At 42.4% G+C, this 18,991-nt stretch overlaps 1 protein-coding gene across 1 annotated transcript in view; it reads left to right on the top strand.

Annotated features, from left to right (window-relative positions):
- Positions 1–531: 531 nt before the first annotated feature.
- The window catches only part of ptar1.L (protein prenyltransferase alpha subunit repeat containing 1 L homeolog), a 33,575-nt gene continuing 15,115 nt past the window's right edge, over positions 532–18,991 (top strand). Inside the window, exons 1-2 of the mRNA NM_001096887.1 lie at positions 532–622; positions 2,760–2,929. Of these exons, the coding sequence (NP_001090356.1) occupies positions 537–622; positions 2,760–2,929 (256 nt within the window). The 5' untranslated portion in view covers positions 532–536. The remainder of the gene's footprint in view (positions 623–2,759; positions 2,930–18,991) is intronic.

Below are 18,991 nucleotides of genomic sequence, written 5' to 3'. Positions count from 1 at the left end.
TGGCAACCATAGCTGCAACCTCACCCCTTTAAAAGAGAACTCATATGGAATTCACAGCCTGCATGGCTAATTAGCAATTCATTTAGATGCATGCTGCAGACTGAACTGATTTATGTGCCGCCATGCATCTAAATGAACTGCTAATTAGCCATGCAGGCTGTGAACTCCATTTAAAGGGGTGAGGTGGCAGGCGCTCACAAAAGGCATTTTTGTGCTGCTGACCAGACATCAGGACAGGACAGAGGCCCATTATATGATATCATACGTGAATACTGGATACAAATGTAAGGTTTCTGTGCTCCAGCACACAGACACACACCAATGACAGCTCCAGACAATGTAATTGTGACTGTCATAGTAAATGAAAAACAGATGGTAATAACATACGCGTGCTACAGAGACGCACAGAGATACTATACACTTTCGTGGCGGGTTAGGGGTTAAGCGCGCAGCATAACAAGAGGGAGTGTCTTCATTTCCCACTGCCTGACCCGGAAGCTCATCTTTCTCCTTTTTCTCCGCCTGTAGCCTCGGAGATGGCGGAGTGGAAGGAGGAGGTGGAGGTGCTGGTCCAGCGAGTGGTGAAGGACATCACTGGCGCCTTCCGCAGGAACCCCAATATGTGAGTCACCCAGTCTCGCGTTATGACGCTTCGTGGGCTGGGGTTATGATGTCACACTTGGGCTAGGATGCGGGAGAAAGCTTTCAACTTGCCAAAACTTCATGCACACACTAAATCATCACACTTTTGAACAGCTACGAAACCATTGCGATTTGTTAGGTCCCCAATATCTTTTGGGTTGGGCATGGGTAGTTCCTAGTCTGGGATCCTGACTGTAGTCGGGATCATGACGCTTATTTGTGCACCATGACAGGAATTGCTCTGAAAGGGACCATCAGTGTTGATCATCGTCCTTCCAATTAACAAATAAAAAGACCGTTCTTTTAGCTGTATTACACTATGGTGATTACTAAGCTAAAACTGCATGCCTGTGTAACACCAACACCATGTGCTGCCAATTAAAGGTTGCATAATGTGTTTATTGTAAGAAAGGAACGTGAAGGAATGTATCTAGTGTGGCTATGCTACTGCCAATAATATTACTGCTGTCAGGGTCACATGTGAGGCCACTCCTGGGTTGAGACGTTTGCCATTGAGACAAGGGATGCACCAAATCCAGGATTCGGTTTGGGATTCGCCAAGATTTGGCCTTTTTCAACAGGATTCGGTCAAATTTTTCGGCCTGGCCGAACCGAATGCTAATTTGCATATGCAAATAAGGGACGTGGAGGGAAATCACGTGACTTTAGGGCACAAAACAAGGAAGTAAAAAATGTTTTCCCTTCCCACCCCTATTTTGCATATGCAAATTAGGATTTACATCGGTTTTAGTTCGAATCTTTTGCGAAGGATTCAGTGTTCTGCCGAATCCGAAATAGTGTATTCCGTGCATCCCTAAATCAGACAGCTATCCCTGTAGATTGTCATTGTAAGCTTCTTTTTGAGGTCTAACATTTGGTCAGAGCCTTGGCTTATAATAAGTTGGTAATATAGTTTTCATTTGCCTCTTTTTTTTTTTTTTTTTTTAAATCTACAATTCAATGAATGCCTAGGCCTGAAAAGTTCTCCCTAAATCTTACCATAATTGAACCTTAAATCAGATTTCCAGGTGTGCAAATAGCCATTCATCTCTGTCATATTACCCCCCCCCACACACACACACTGCATTGAGACCCCTAGAGGGCCCAATGCAGTAACCTTGGGGAACCGCTGCACTCTAAATATGGATACAATTAAATTACTAAATGCCACCAGAAGATTATCCATGTGAACTTTGTTTTTTCTCGAGGTAATCTAATTAGCAGGGCTGAAACTTGGGTTAGGCACAGTGTCAGACTGGGCCAGTGTGACAGGAAAAATAAAATCAGTGGATCGCGTCCTTTATGGGGAGGTACACAACTTAACGAGGAGGGGGACCCATGAGTTTTCAGAGAGGGTGCACCCCTGGTTTCCATAGTCCAACCATAGTTAAGCAGAAGAAGCATGTGCCTAGCCTGTTATGGTGGGAGCACTAGTCACATACCTATTCTGTCTACCTATCTGTAGTTCAGGGTCCTGGATGATCATCCCACCTGCTCCAAGCTCATCATTGAAACCTCACAATCTCTGCTCATCATCCCCCCCCCCCAATCATGTCCGTGTTCAGGGTGGGGGTAGTGGATAGGTGTGTGATTGAGAGCAGGGTTACCTTGGGAGCAGGGATGCTTCGCCAATGAGGCAAGTTGAGGCTGTCGTCTCAGGCGGCAGCACCTCACTAGGTACCAGGGGCAGCAAAAATGCTGCTCCTTGTACTTTTAAGAGCGAATTTCCGGGGGAGGGGGGGCAGCAGCAACTGCTGTTGCCTCAGGCGGCGAAGGGGCCAGGATCGCCCCTGCTTGGGAGCCCTTCTAACTCGGCCTGGCACTTCTCATTAGTGACTGGTTGCTGTGGGTAACTAGTGCAAATGAACAAAAATGTTTGTAAATCATGGTGATCCTGAGGGTGTGGATAAAACTTCCCTGTTGCATATGGGAAAAAATGAATAAAAGACTATTAAGTCCTAAACAAGATAATGGACAGTACAATAAAAGAATAGAATAAGGTCCTCTGTTTACATTAGTTTTTTTACATGGTGATTTCTGATCAATACACCTTTTATTATTACATATTTTTGTTCATCTCCGCAAATGGCTAATGGAACTCTCTTGTTTTGCTTTAGAGATGAAATCGGATTAATCCCGTGCCCTGAGGCGAAGTATAATCGTAGCCCTATAGTTTTAGTAGAAAACAAGCTGGGTGTGGAGAGCTGGTGCATCAAGTTTCTTCTTCCATATGTACACAATAAGCTTCTCCTATACCGCCAGAAAAAACTTTGGCTTAACAGGGATGGTGAGTATTTCACACTCTGTATTGCTTTTGCTTTCTATGTTTGAACTGGAATTTTAAATGGGTGGGTCGCCTTCAAGTTAACATTTAGTATGTCATAGAATGGTTTATTCTTAGCAACTCATCAGCTGGTATTCATTTTTTTTTTATAGTTTTTGAATGAATTGCCTTTTTCTCTGACTCTTTCCAATGTTCTCATGGGGGTCACTGACCCCATTTAACCAACAAATGCTCTGTAAGGCTTCAAATTTATTGCTATTGCTACTTTTTATTACTCATCTTTCTATTCAGGCCTCTCCTATTCATATTCCAGTCTCTTATTGAAATCAATGCATGGTTGCTAGGGCAAATTTAACCCTAGCAACCACATTGCTGAAATTGCAAGCTGGAGAGCTGCTGAATGCAAAAGCTAAATTCAGTAGAACCCCCATTTTACATCCCCGGATTTTTAGTTTTCCCTCATTTTACATTGTTTTTTTGTTGTCCCACCTATATGTTATGCGTAATACATTTTTACCTGGTTTTACATTTTACATGATTTTTTTCTGGTCCCCTGAAAAACGTAAAATGGTGGTTCTACTGTAACTAAAAAAATACAAATAATAAAATATGAAAACCAATTGCAAATTGTCTCACAATATCACTCTATATCATATTAAAATTTAATTGGAAGGTGAACATCTCCTTTAATTTACTTTTGCATTTTCAGTTGCTCAGTGCAACAATACATTTAAATCAGTTGTTTCTGCACTTCACCTGCACATTATATTGGTACAGTTTAAACATACAATTTGGCTTTACTTGTAAAACCAGCATTGCCCAAAATGTATATTGTGATTCTTGATCAACAGACTAAAACTGTAAGCCCAAATCTTATTTCATTATCTATATATGTATGTATTTTTAAGACAAGGCTTGGACACTGATCGTTCCATTATAACAGGCAATTCATTTTCTTGCATTTTGCATATTTGAATTTTTTGTTATATTATAACTATGTATTCATTACCTTAAGAGTTTTTTTGTTTCTGTAAAGATTTAGATGTTTTTATTTTAAATGCTGGCAGTGAATAAGCATTAAAGGTTTTTTAGAAATACCTACCTTTTATAATGCATAGTTGTAATAGGTATACAATGGACAGTCTTATCTTTTTTTTTTTTTAACTCAAGATAGAAATTAATTATAGATATGGTTAACAGTGCTATTATTGCTATCTGGCTGTTTTGTGAGTCAGTGGGCCAAGGCGATTCATAAACTTTCCCATGAAAATAATTTGCAGTTCCTGTAATTTATCGTTGTGCAGGTAGTAGCAGCTTCAAAACAGCTCAGTTGTTATTGGTCCGTGCTTTGAAATATCGCACAGGTCAAGAAGGCAGTAACCTTCTAGCTCCAAAGAGTAACCTGCTACATGAAGCAGCGTTCGACAGTTATCAGTGTGACTTATGCCACATAAGCCATTTTGCTGAATTTAGGCTAGATTAGTAATATTTCTGCATTAAAACACAGTTTAAATTACTTTTGTTTTAGTATTTCACTGGAAAAAAATGGGTTAAACATCATTCATAGCAAAAGCTTCCTAACTTCTTGTAGTCTAGCAAATCTAACATGTAAAAATAATCCTGTGTGTGCAAAGATGCATTTTATGATTACTTTTCAGTGCTTTTATAAAAGGAAAAAAACCATAAAATTAATTAGCAATATTAAAGATGGTATGATATATTTAAAATAAAATGACCTACTAATGGGATGGTGTGTATCCAGTAATACTCCATATCAGCTTAGGCGGGGAATAAATATTGGGGCAGCAAGGTGGTATTTTTACAGGGTTGGAGTTGGGTTTATGGATCACTCCATCCATTCTGATTAATTTGTTAACAATCTGTTGGCTTGGTGACTCCAGCTTGATAGAACAAACTGAGAGAATGTGTGTTCCTTCTCATGGACAATATAAGAAAAATATGAGTCCCAAATCTGTGTTAGTCCCAACTTCAAACCAACACTTCCGGTTCTTCTCAACCATCAAATCAAGTCCAAATTCAAAACCAATGTGGTCTTGAACAGCTCCAGTTATAGAACCATGTGGGAAAATAAGACAAAAACAAGAGTAAGAGCTGCTTTGCAATTCACCTGCTGAATTTACTGAGACCAGAGTGTTTGGGTCTGAGAGAAAGTTGGGGCGTTTTCTGCTTTATTTACCTGTGGGATTCCTTAAAAGATCAACTTGTTTAGTCTCCTTGTATACTGGACACTAGAACTACTAAAAGAGAGGGCATCAAGACATATTCACGTGGAAGTGGAGATATCAAGATGCATCTACACAGAGACACACGTTCCAGAGACAAGTGCAATACAGAGTAAAGCACGCTAAAGTGGATCATGTTTGGAACCCTGGTCATGATATATGAGATGCGGAAATTTTAGAAGGAATCTCTTAAGTGCAGTGGTTATTTATTAAAATGTTTTTGGGAGGCGTTTCATAATGACTCAAAACATACAACCAAAGCAACCCAGGAGTTAAAGCAAAGAAGTGGAATATTCTTGAATGGCCAAGTCAGTCACCTGATCTGAACCCAATTGAGCATGCATTTCACTTGTTGAAGACTAAACTTCGAACAGAAAGGCCCACAAACAAACAGCAACTGAAAGCCGCTGCAGTAAAGGCCTGGCAGAGCATTAAAAAGGAGGAAACCCAGAATCTGGTGATGTCCATGAATTCAAGACTACAGGCTGTCATTGCCAGCAAAGGGTTTTTAACCAAGTATTGGGAATGAACATTTTATTTTCAGTTTTTTAATTTGTCCAATTAATTTTGAGCCCCTGAAATGAAGTGATTGTGCAAAAAAAAAAAAAAAGGCTTTAGTTCCTCACATTTTTATGCAATCGTTTTGTTCAACCCACTGAATTAAAGCAGAAAGTCTGCAGTTCAACTGAGTTTTTTCATTTAAAATTCATTGTGGTAATGTACAGAACCAAAATTAGAAAAAGTTGTCTCCGCCCAAAGATTTATAGGCCTAACTGTATATACAAGTATGGGATCAGTTATCCAGAAATCCATTATACAGAAATCTCTGAATTACGGAAAGGCCTTCTCCCATATACTCCGTTATCCAAATAATACAAATGTTTAAAAATGACTTCCCTTTTCACTGTAATAATAAAACAGTACCTTGCACTTGATCCAAACTAAGATATAATGAATCCTTATTGGAAGCAAAACCAGCCAGTTGGGTTTATTGAATGTTTACATGATTTTCTAGTAGACATAAGGTATGAAGATCCAAGTTACGGAAAGATCCATAATCTGGAAAACCCCAGGTTCTGAGCATTCTGGATAACAGGTCCCTTACCTGTAGTAGAGTTTTTGTTGTACTAGAGCAATGGGCGGAGAAATGTGAGAGAGCCATTGGTGTAGGATAGCTTTTCTAGTTACTGGCAGTCGCTCAAGCAGGGCTTTCTCTGAGCATGTGCTTTGTGCTCAGAGAAAGATGAAAATGGCCCATTCCAAAAACTGTTGTGCATTTGGACAGGACTAAATACAATGCTCAAGATTTGCTCTAGAGCTACCACATTTTATACATTTTGTCTGAAGAATTTGTGCCTAGATGATATCTCTTTAGTGGGGCGAGAGATGAGTGATGTAAAATTTGTAATGACTTTTCCTATATGCTGGTAAGTATTTCCTGATATGAGTGTGATATCGGAGGATGTGCATCCATCTTGTGAGAGTGGTGTCTAATTTGTCGGTTGGTGCTGTTTCCTACTTATGCTGCAGTTATTCCCTGTAATGTTTCTCACTACTAGAATGTATGGCCTGTTCAGCATTTCAGGACTGGAACATCATTGCTCATAGTACTTCTCATTAGGCATATATGGGAGAGACTCAAGTTTATTCAGGTGTCATTCCCTAGAGAAACATGTTTGTACTTATGCACAGAAAGCACTGAGCTGACTGACCTAATACAAAACACTTCACTCCTAAACTCTGTAATGTAAGAGCCATGAAAATCCTGCCAATGGCACCCCTGCTGCTTACTTTGCTTCTATGTCTGTAAATGGTTCACATTCATAATCTGTTGTCAATAAAACATAAAATCCTGAAGGCATCATTATGCATACTTGAACTGGTTCTTTATTTTTATCAACATTTTGAGCCTTTTAAAGCCAAATTTCAGGTAAATCTAGATTTAGCAAGTGGTGAAGTTTTATTTAATAGAGTTTAAGAAAGCAACAGTGCTATAAGGGCCTCTTTATTTTCTAATGAGTGTAATGAGCCCAACCATGCCCTAAATGTAAAATAGTGCAGGGAACATTATGGCATCTGTTGCAGATGTGTAACAAATTAAGACTTCATTGGGATGATGTGGTTGGTTCCCTGAAAGGCGATGAAATTTCCTTGAGCAAGTTTTAATGATGTCTAAAAATCTCATTGGACTGGAAGTTTAAGGGAGAATTAGGTAACACCAAAAAGCCTTCTGTCTTCTAAATAATCATGTCAGTTAAATGGAGCAGGTTTTGGAAATAGGTTGAATCTCACACAGAGAATGGAAGCTCTTTTGCGTTGTTAAAAATGTTGGTGTTTAGTAGTACTTATTCTCTGAACACTGCTTGTGTAGGACATTTTCTTGGCAAATAAGGTGTGCTCTGTATACGGAACCATTATGAGCTCAGAGAAATGCAATTAGTTTATGTAAATTCCACTTGTAAATGAATTTGGCTCTTTAGATGAAAAGTTATTGTTGGATGAAATCAAGGAGGCTGTCATTACCATGCAATATGGCCTCTAGTGTTCTCTACTTCATTAGTGTCTAGAGGAGCTTTACCCAAGCAATCGTCAGCCCTTGGATTTATGTGAGGAACTGCAAAACTGCTGAGTAATAAAGCTGGAAAATATGTCTATACTTATTGACCTGTTGCTGACTTACCCGCAGTTTATTTTAGTTCCTGTGTTCTCCTTGAACTTGAGGATTGTGATTAATGTTGTGACCTTTGCCAGGATTTTTGGACTCCCTGTACAATGTCAGCTATTTTTAAGCAAACTATGAAGGATTGTTCTGTTACCCATCTGCAAATCCCTTCAAGTTGAAAAAAGACACATGTCCATCAAGTTCAACCTTTTATCTCTATATAAAACCTCCCAAGCCTCTTCAATTTTCCTCAGAGTGTGAAAAAAATCCTTCCTGACTCTATAAGAGCTATTTTCTTGCCCCTCCAACTCTTTATTGAAGCTATATAATATATCTACCAGTACTAGTGATTCAGGGAGAGAAATCCGCAAAATCTTTTCCAAATATTAAAATGAAATCTCATTCCTTCAAATGTGAATGAATAAAGTATTAGAATGTTTATTATGTGGTCCCCTTGTATATTTTTACATACTTATCATATGCACCCCACCCCCCTTAAGTACCTCTTCTCAAGTATAAACAACCTTGACCAGTCTCTTTCTTTTCATAACTTTCCATACCTTACTAGCTTAGTTGTCATTCTTTGGACTCTCTCTAGGTGCATGACCTTACATTTATCAACGCTGAATCTCATCTGCTGCTCTGCTGCCCAGATTTGCCAGTTAGTCAAGATCCTGTTGCACGGATCCCACATCCTGGAAAGAACTAATTGGGCTGCATAGTTTTTTGTCATCTGCAAACACTGATACATTACTTAACAATACCCTTCCCTAAGGCATTAATGAACAAATTAAATAAAATTGGGCCCAATACAGAACTCTTTGAGGACCCCACTAAGGGCCCGACAAGTGTTTAAGCTGACACATGACAATATGGCTGAAGCATAGGTAGCAATGTTCCCTCAAAGCTGTTTTGTATGTGTGCACACAATCTTTGAGGCTACTCAAAATAAAGATTGGATGACTGTGATCCAGTAAACTGGACGGCATACTACAAAAATGTATTGTAGAGTAAGTGGTGGACTTATATATTGACTAGTTTTTTTTGGGGTTTTTTTTTGCCTCGTTTAGCAAATGATGCTCATATTGTCTTACAGCTTTTTTTCCCCAACATGTAAGTAAATCTGGTATGAATCATCTTATCTATATGTCCCAACATACAAAATATTCAAATTACATTATTTTTTTTTGTAATTAAACTGAATCTTTGAGGCTCCAAATGCTATTTTTGTACCTAACAACCTTTTTCTATAATCAGCTGACTTCCTTAAACAAATCTTAATAGTTTCTGTTAAATATAATTTGGCAGATAAATAGAGACCTAGCTAAATCCAGGTCATATTACTTATTGTATCTTCACTTTCCCTATGGATACGATTAATCTTCCTCATTAACTGTTATTTGGCTACAAAAGCACGCATTAATTTGCATTTTAGCATTAAAGTTGCTCCACAACCAAAATGTTCACAAAAATGCTATTTGTAGCCAAATGCATATAGCAGAATGAACTATTAATGAGGCCAAAGTGTCTCGGTTAAATTAAGTTTGTAAAACTGGTTGCTCTCTATCTACCGTCTCCTTTGTCCTCAAGAGACGCTAGCTGTTAGCTTTAGTTTAGCCAGAGGAACAAAATTGGAATTTCTTTTATGCGCTTTCCTTATCGGTTGTTAGTGCCCATCATGTTGTGTATATCGCAACAGTTTGACATACTAGGACTTAATCAAAAGCATAAAAACACTAAAATTCAGCATTCAACACCAGTGTTTTTCAGCTTTTTTTTTGAATGAGGACCCAAAATTAAATTGCAGAATCAGGTTTGCGACCCAAAAATTGGTTTATCTCCAGTTAAGCTTTTATTCCTTCTAATGAATTCAGAGATCTAACATTGTAACTTATTATGGCGAGCCATCAACACTAAAGGGGGGTGCACTGACCAATAGGTTGATTAGATTCGCATTAGAAACACTCAATATTGCTTGCAAGTACATATTTTTACATGTTGGTAAATGAGCCATTATTGGGCTTATATATAAAGATGTATATCAAGGCCCAATACCGTATGTAAAAGTACTCAGCCCGATATCACTTCAAAGTGGACAAATCGGAGAAAGACCTTGGGGACCTTGCTCGATCTTCAAGTGTATGGCCATCTAAGTCTAAAAAATCATTTAAACATTAATAATACCAAAGGGATTACTTTGCCTCCAATAAGGGTTAATTATATCTTTGTTGGGTATAAAGTACAAAGTGCTGTCTTGTTATTAAAGAGAAAAAAAGGAATAATTTTAAAAAATGTGGATTATTTTTCTATGGGAGATTACTTTCCCATAATTCTGATCTTTCTAGTTGATGGGACTGCAAATAACGGATTCTATACCTCTAGTTTAATCTTTAAACAGTAGGAATGTTCTAATCTGTAGGGTTAGGGACTGTTTTACTAAGAACCATTCAAAGATCATGTACGATATTGATTTGGGTTGGATTCTAAAACTCAGCTGTTTGTGTTTTTCACTCTTACCCATAGGCGGATTTTCAATAAGGCTAGGGGAGGCTAAGCCTCCCCAAACCTGTCTGACCCCTAAAATAAAAAGAAATAAAACAAAATAAAACCTGCTCCGTTGCTGACTGCACTGTTTCTTTAATCACGGATTGGTAGCTAAGGTCCGCCTCCAAACCACGATGCTGAAGAGATCAGTTGCACTCTGATTGGATATATGTGGTTTGTAGCTTGTCCAATCAGAGCACAGCTAACTTTACAGACAGTGAAATGTACCAACCAGGTTCAGAGTAGGCGTGGCTGGGAAACCTTTACCGATTGAAGGCAGCATGGCAGAAGGGAGACTGATATGAAGCAGTTGGAACATCCAGCTGGCCATGTTTGCAACTTTCATTCAACTCACAGGTACTATATACAGCAGCTTCTACACCAGCTTGAATAAATATTAAAGGTTTTTTAAAGTTCTTTTTCTTTTTTTTGCTCTGTTTCTTCTTGCTTTCTACTAGTTTTCTGACTTTTTTCATTGTTTTCATGTAAACAGTCCTCTGTTATACCTAACATTTTTCCTGAGGCTTTTATATGTAAATTAGCATTTCATTTCCCACTGAGTATAAATGTGCCAGGACCCACTGTCAGGGAGCCGGGAGCTCCCTCCAGGGAGGTAGTCAGGATCAAGGAGGAAGCCCTCTTGAGGGAACAAGGTCGCGGTGTCCAAAGGGTTAATCGAAGAATAGTCAGGATCCAGGCAAGAGTTCACAGGCAGGTAGATATCAACAAAGTCCAAAGTCCAGGCAAAGGGTCAGGAAACAGAACAGGAACAAGAATTAGGCAAAAAGGCACACAGGAAACCCAGGATACACTTTAGGGAAGTAATCCTATTCTTGGGCGCCATTCTGGCGTCTAGATGGAGTTTTTATTTGAATTTGGCGCCATTGACGTCCTTGCGCCGACGTCGGCGCACTGACGTCATCGCGCCGGCGCCGCTTACCCACGTGGCGGCCATGGGCGCCGCCATTTTGGGAGCGACGCCGGCAGGAGAGGACGCGCCGCCCGGAGCTCCTGGACCTGCTCCGGGCGGCGATCGCGACAGTACCCCCCCCCCCTCACGGGGGGCCTCCGGACCACCAGGACTTGGCTTCTGGGGAAATTTGGAGTGGAACTCCCTCACCAGACGAGGAGCATGGACATCAGAGCGTCCCTCCCAGGAACATTCTTCAGGATCAAAGCCTTTCCACTTGATGAGGTACTGAAGAGATCCCCTGGAGATTCTGGAATCAAGGATCTTCTCCACTTCATATTCTTGTTGACCATCCACAGAGATAGTAGGAGGAGGAGGCTGGACAACAGAAAAGCGGTTGGAGGTAGCGGGTTTCACCAAGGAGACATGAAACACGTTGGGAATTCGCATCTCAGGGGGAAGCTGAAGTCTGACAGCCACAGGATTGATCACCTCCAGGATGGAAAAAGGACCTACAAACCTCGGACCCAACTTAGGAGATGGTACCTTCAACCGAATGTTCCTGGAAGACAACCAGACTTTATCACCGACCTTGTAGGGAGGAGAGGGTCTACGTCTACGATCTGCAAACGTCTTATGAACCAGAGCACTCTTCTCCAGGTTGGACTTGGTTGCCGCCCAAATAGCAGACATGTGGGCTGCATGGTCATCAGCGGCTGGAACATCGGACAACACAAAGTCTTGTGGGAAGGCTTGAGGATGTTGACCATACACCGACATAAATGGGGACCTTCCAGTGGAAGTGTGGCAGGCATTGTTATGAGCAAATTCCGCCCACGGGAGGAGATCAGACCAATCATCTTGACAAAGGGAAACGTGGTTTCTCAAGAACTGTTCCAAGGCTTGGTTCACTCGCTCAGCCGCTCCATTCGTCTGGGGATGATAAGCTGAGGAGAACTGAAGATTAATACCCAGATCTTTGCACAGGGAACGCCAGAATTTTGCAGTGAATTGGGACCCTCTGTCAGAAACGATCTCGGCCGGGAAGCCATGCAGGCGAAAAATGAACTGGATGAACAACTGTGACAACTCCACTGCAGATGGAAGCTTCCGTAGAGGGATGAAGTGGGCCATCTTACTGAAGCGGTCAATGACAACCCAGATCACGGTGTTCCCACTGGAGGGAGGAAGTTCAACAATAAAGTCCATTGCCAAATGCGTCCAAGGACGAGAGGGAACAGGCAACGGCTGTAGTAACCCGCTAGGGCGAGAATGGCTAGACTTGGAAGTGGCACAAACAGTACAAGCAGCAACAAAGTCTTTGACATCTTTACAAATTGTCGGCCACCAGACTAGACGTCGTAAAAGTTCAAGAGTCCTAGCAGGACCAGGATGTCCCGCCTGCTTGGAACTATGAGTCTGTTGCAGGATAGGCAGACGAAGTTCAGGAGGTACGAATGCCATTCCAATGGGAGTATCAGGAGGGGCAGAAGATTGACTAGCCAGGATTTGATCAGCAAATTGAGGGTACAAAGAGGCGATGATCTTGACAGGAGGAATAATAGGCTCTAGTCTTTCAGGAGTACGATCCACCGGAGTGAAACTTCGAGACAGAGCATCGGCTTTCCGATTCTTGGAGCCAGGGCGAAAAGTCAAGACAAAGTTAAATCGAGAGAAGAAGAGAGACCACCTTGCTTGTCTTGGATTCAGCCTCTTGAGAGATTGGATAAACTCAAGATTTTTATGATCCGTGTAGATCGTGACTGGGATCAAGGAACCTTCAAGGAGGTGACGCCACTCTTCTAAGGCAAGCTTAACAGCCAGGAGTTCTCGATTTCCTACATCATAATTTTGTTCAGCAGGAGAGAATTTTTTAGAGAAATATGCACATGGGTGCAGTTTCCCATCAGAGGGATGTCTTTGGGACAGGATAGCTCCAGCTCCAACTTCAGAAGCATCTACCTCGATGAAGAAAGGTAACTCCGGATCAGGATGGCGGAGAACCGAAGCAGAAGTGAAGGCATCCTTCAAGGACTGAAAAGCTTCTATAGCGGGCGGGGGCCATGAGCTGGGTTTACCCCCTTTTCGGATGAGGGCCAGGATAGGAGCAATACGAGAAGAGAATCCCTTTATGAACTGCCGGTAGTAATTGGCAAAACCAATGAATCTCTGGATTGCCTTAGTGCTCAGCGGTAGGGGCCACTCTTGGATTGCAGACACTTTCACAGGATCCATCTCGAAACCCTCTGGGGAGATGATATAACCCAGAAAAGGGATCTTGGACACTTCAAACACACATTTCTCCAGTTTGGCAAAGAGAGAGTTCTTCCTCAAACGAGAGAGGACTTCCTTCACCTGGGAACGATGGCTTGAAAGGTCCTTGGAGAAAATCAGGATGTCGTCAAGGTACACGACCACAAACTTTCCCAAGAGATCCCGGAAAATGTCGTTCACGAATTCTTGAAAGACAGCGGGGGCATTGCAGAGACCAAAGGGCATTACGAGGTACTCATAGTGCCCATCCCGAGTGTTGAATGCTGTCTTCCATTCGTCACCTTCCCGGATGCGGATAAGGTTATACGCCCCACGGAGATCCAACTTAGTGAAGATTTTAGCCCCCTTCAGTTGGTCAAAGAGTTCGGCAATCAAGGGCAAGGGATACCGGTTCTTAACCGTAATCTTATTAAGACCCCGGTAGTCGATGCAAGGACGTAGGCCTCCATCCTTCTTTTCCACGAAGAAGAATCCAGCCCCGGCAGGAGAAGTAGAAGGGCGAATAAACCCCCGCTGGAGATTTTCTTGGATATACTGCTTCATGGCAGTGGTCTCCGCTGGAGAGAGAGGATAAGTACGACCTCTAGGGGGCATGGTTCCAGGCAGGAGATCGACAGGACAATCGTATTGTCGATGTGGAGGAAGGAATTCTGCAGACTTCTTACAGAACACATCAGCGAATTCCTTGTAAAAGGGGGGGTAGAGTCTTCAGATCAGACAAAGAGATATTCACCATCTGGAGGGGTTCAGCAGGAAGACAGTGCTGCTGGCAAAATGGGCTCCAATGGGAGATCTGTCCTGCGGACCAATCAATGGAAGGATTATGCAGGCGCAGCCAAGGGAGACCCAACACAACTGGAACGGATGGGCAGGAAATAATTGGGAACGAAAGTCTTTCTTTATGCAGCGTCCCAACCTGCACAGGCAATTCCCCAGTCGTCATGGAGATAAATTCAGCCTCCAGGGGTCTGTCGTCAATGGCAGTGACACGGAGAGGAGTAGACAATGGGAATAAGGGAACTTCGATGTGTTTGGCGAATTGAGCGTCCATGAAGTTCCCAGCAGCTCCAGAGTCAATGAAAGCGGAGCCGACAATAGTCTTAGTGGCTAGGCGAATCTGTAATGGAAGGAGAAACCTGTGAGTGTTCTCTTGAGACTTCGGAGTAGTGCCCCCTACATGAGTTACCCTAGAAATACCTCGGGGAACAGAACTCGTGGGCTTCACCGGACAAGAGTTCGCAAAATGGGACTGTCCGCCACAATACAGACATAAGCCAGCCATTCGTCTACGGAGTCTTTCATGTTCGGATGGACGAGCCCTTCCAACTTGCATTGGTTACTCCGGAGGAGAAGGAGAGGCTTGAGTAGCAGGAGTCTGCAGGAGAGGTCTCTGGAAGCGAGGTGCCAGCAAGGGTTGAAATCTTTTACAGCGCTCCCTCTCCACTTGATGCTCTCTGAGCTGAGTGTCCACCTTAATAGAAAGTGCGATCAGATCCTCCAGCAGGTCAGGGAACTCTCTGGAGACAAGATCATCTTTAATGCGAATAGACAGACCTTGATAGAATACGGCCTTATAGGCATCGTCATTCCAGGAAGTCTCAGCCATCAAAGTTCTAAAGTCAATAGCATAGTCACTGACACTGCGGTTTCCCTGCCGGAGTTGCAGAAGACGAGAAGGGGCATTAGTGACCCGACCCGGGGCATCAAACACAGTACGAAATGCTTGAAGAAAAGCCTTGGCATCAAAAGTCAGCGGAGAATTCTTCTCCCAAAGAGATGTTGCCCACTCAAGCGGTTTGCCCACCAAACGAGACATCACATACCCCACCTTGGAACGTTCATTGGGGAAGTGCGAGGGTTGAAACTCGAACTGGATCTGGCACTGTGTAGCGAAACCTCTGCAGGCCTGTGGGTCCCCACTGAAGCGAGGAGGAGGCGGAATATGAGGCTCACCAGACGAGAAACCTGTGCTAGACGAGACGTCCGCCATGGGAGGATTTGCAGCCGCTTGGGAAGCAGGAGGCGCTGGAGGCACTCGGGAGAGAAGGGTATCGAGTGCCTGTCCTATGCGGTACTGCTGGGCTTCATATTCCTCCATGCGGGATGCCAGTCCGCGGAGCACTCGTCCGACATCAGGCGTAGCTTCCTCAGTAGGATCCATGGCCCAAGAATAATGTCAGGGAGCCGGGAGCTCCCTCCAGGGAGGTAGTCAGGATCAAGGAGGAAGCCCTCTTGAGGGAACAAGGTCGCGGTGTCCAAAGGGTTAATCGAAGAATAGTCAGGATCCAGGCAAGAGTTCACAGGCAGGTAGATATCAACAAAGTCCAAAGTCCAGGCAAAGGGTCAGGAAACAGATCAGGAACAAGAATTAGGCAAAAAGGCACACAGGAAACCCAGGATACACTTTAGGGAAGTAATCCTATTCTTGGGCGCCATTCTGGCGTCTAGATGGAGTTTTTATTTGAATTTGGCGCCATTGACGTCCTTGCGCCGACGTCGGCGCACTGACGTCATCGCGCCGGCGCCTCTTACCCACGTGGCGGCCATGGGCGCCGCCATTTTGGGAGCGACGCCGGCAGGAGAGGACGCGCCGCCCGGAGCTCCTGGACCTGCTCCCGGCGGCGATCGCGACACCCACTGAGTATAATGTGCCAGGGCCCATTGTCTCTCACTGAGTATAATGTGCCAGGATCCACTGTCTCCCACTGTGTATAATGTGCCATGACCCACTGTCTCCCACGGAGTATAATGTGCCAGGACCCACTGTCTTCCACTGTATAATGTGCCAGGACCCACGTTCTCCCACTGAGTATAATGTGCCAGGACCCACTGTCTCCCACTGAGTATAATGTGCCAGGATCCACTGTCTCCCACTGAGTATAATGTGCCATGACTCACTGTCTCCCACTAAGTATAATGTGCCAGGACCCACTGTCTCCCACTGTATAATGTACCAGGACCCACTGTCTCCCACTGAGTATAATGTGCCAGGATCCACTGTCTCCTACTGAGTATAATGTGCCAGGATCCACTGTCTCCTACTGAGTATAATGTGCCATGACCCACTGTCTCCCACTAAGTATAATGTGCCAGGACCCATTGTCTCTCACTGAGTATAATGTGCCAGGATCCACTGTCCTCCCACTGAGTATAATGTGCCAGGACCCACTGTCTCCCACTGAGTATAATGTGCCAGGATCCACTGTCTCCTACTGAGTATAATGTGCCATGACCCACTGTCTCCCACTGTATAATGTGCCAGGACCCACTGTCTCCCACTGAGTATAATGTGCCAGGATCCACTGTCTCCTACTGAGTATAATGTGCCAGGATCCACTGTCTCCCACTGTATAATGTGCCAGGACCCACTGTCTCCCACTGAGTATAATGTGCCAGGACCCACTGTCTCCCACTGAGTATAATGTGCCAGGATCCACTGTCTCCTACTGAGTATAATGTGCCAGGATCCACTGTCTCCTACTGAGTATAATGTGCCAGGACCCACTGTCTTCAATACACTTAATATATTTTGAAAAAAAACAAACTACTGTTTAACCCAACCGGCTTGCAAACTCTATTAGCTCTATTAATGGGGTAAAAGAAATTCGGGATGACTTGTTCCCTTTAATTTAGCATGGTCAACTTTAGCCTCTCCAAACAAAAAAATCACCCTCCGCCTATGCTCTTACCAGTAAGATTCCAGCTTTTGTTTTCTGTGTAGCAACAGGGCAATGTATGCTTGGTCTGCAATGCTTTCATTGCTTTTAAGCTCTTCTAGGGGCCACAAAGAGTAAGTTAATCGATTTGTGACTCTGAACCATCTTGGTCCAGAAATATGATGGATTGTAAAGCTTGCAGATATGCCTGTAGTGAGACTGTGAACAATAGCTGGCAAACAAAGGGACTATATTTATGCGAGTGAACGTTCTGACATTCCAGAGTCCTCCAAATGCTATTAGTTGCTGCAGAGTCAGTGACACCACAGCAGCTCTCACACAAGTGGCCTAGATTTGTTCCTTTCTCTACAACAAAAGCCTAGATGAGCGACATATTTTGGAAATCATAATAATTTCAGCAAATGGCAAAGAGTATGCTCTGTATGGCTTCTTTAAGGCCTCATGCACACATATAGATTGTGTTAGGTGATTCTAGGTATACCCAAAGCATCACACAAACCCATACTGCAGCTGTACTGTAATTTTCCAATCAGACAAATACATCACCCTTATAGTATGAAAGGTGCTTCATTTTTTTAATGAGTGCTTCTGTGGTTAATATATTATACTTAATATATTATACTATGCTAATGTGCGATAGATAGACCGATAGATAGATCCTAGAATCTAAGTCCTTATATGAAAACGTAAAATTAAAAAAATTAAAATAAAACAAATTGAAAATTGACCAATGGGTATGTTGTAAACTGAGGCACACAAGTGTAGATTTGTGAATGTGGAATGATTGAAATGATTCTGCCCTTACAGCCCCTTAAAAGGAATTGTTCAGTACAAAAATAAAAACTGGGTAAAGAGGCTGTGCAAAATAAAAAAAGTGTTCAATATAGTTAACCAAAAATGTAATGTATAAAGGCTGGAGTGACTGGATGTCTAACATAATAGCCAGACACAACTTCCTGCTTTGCAGCTCTCTTGGTTTCCACTGATTGGTTACCAGGCAGTATCCAATCAGTGGTCACATGGGTCATAACTAGTTGCTTTTGAATCTGAGCTGCATGCTAAGGATCAATTGAAAACTCGCTGAACAATTATGTCCCATGTGGCCCCCCCCTTAAAGTGACGGAAAAACAGGAAGTTCTGTTATGTTAGACATCCGTCAACTCCAGCCTTTATACGTTACTTTTTTTGCTAATTAACTATATAAGAAACATTTTTTATTTTGCACATACAATCTATTTACCTTGTTTTTATTTTTACACTTAACTGTTACTTTAAAACTACGGGATTGTAATGTCGCTCCTTATATGATGTATATGCTGTATTCTATGCTAAGAACTGATGTAAAGTATGAAAGAATTAAAAATGAATAAACCTTGGATTTGAAAAAAAACAAAAACTAAGGGGTTGTGCATAACAAAGTTACATTTAAATGAAAGCATTTCTTTATCAGTAATTTAGCTGTAGTTTTAATAATATCTAGTACAGCTATGTGTTCATACTGAATCCTACCTCAAGCTGGGCTCCCAGGTGTTTTTATGAGGCCTCCACATCACAACGCTCAACCATAATGCCAAACAGGATGTTTCTCATGATAAATAGCTTTCCGGGCAGACGACAAAGTATGCAATGATACCTTTACATAACAGGTTATTGAAATACTTGTATGCAAGGCAGTTGAATCACATTGTCCTCAAAGAAGGAAAAAGGCAATTTTACATAATTTTGCAATCTAACATGGAGACCTGAATGACCAGC

The sequence above is a fragment of the Xenopus laevis genome, chromosome 1L (assembly GCF_017654675.1).
Source record: "Xenopus laevis strain J_2021 chromosome 1L, Xenopus_laevis_v10.1, whole genome shotgun sequence".
NCBI classification, from domain to species: domain Eukaryota; kingdom Metazoa; phylum Chordata; class Amphibia; order Anura; family Pipidae; genus Xenopus; species Xenopus laevis.
This window is presented reverse-complemented; position numbering and strand designations above follow the sequence as displayed.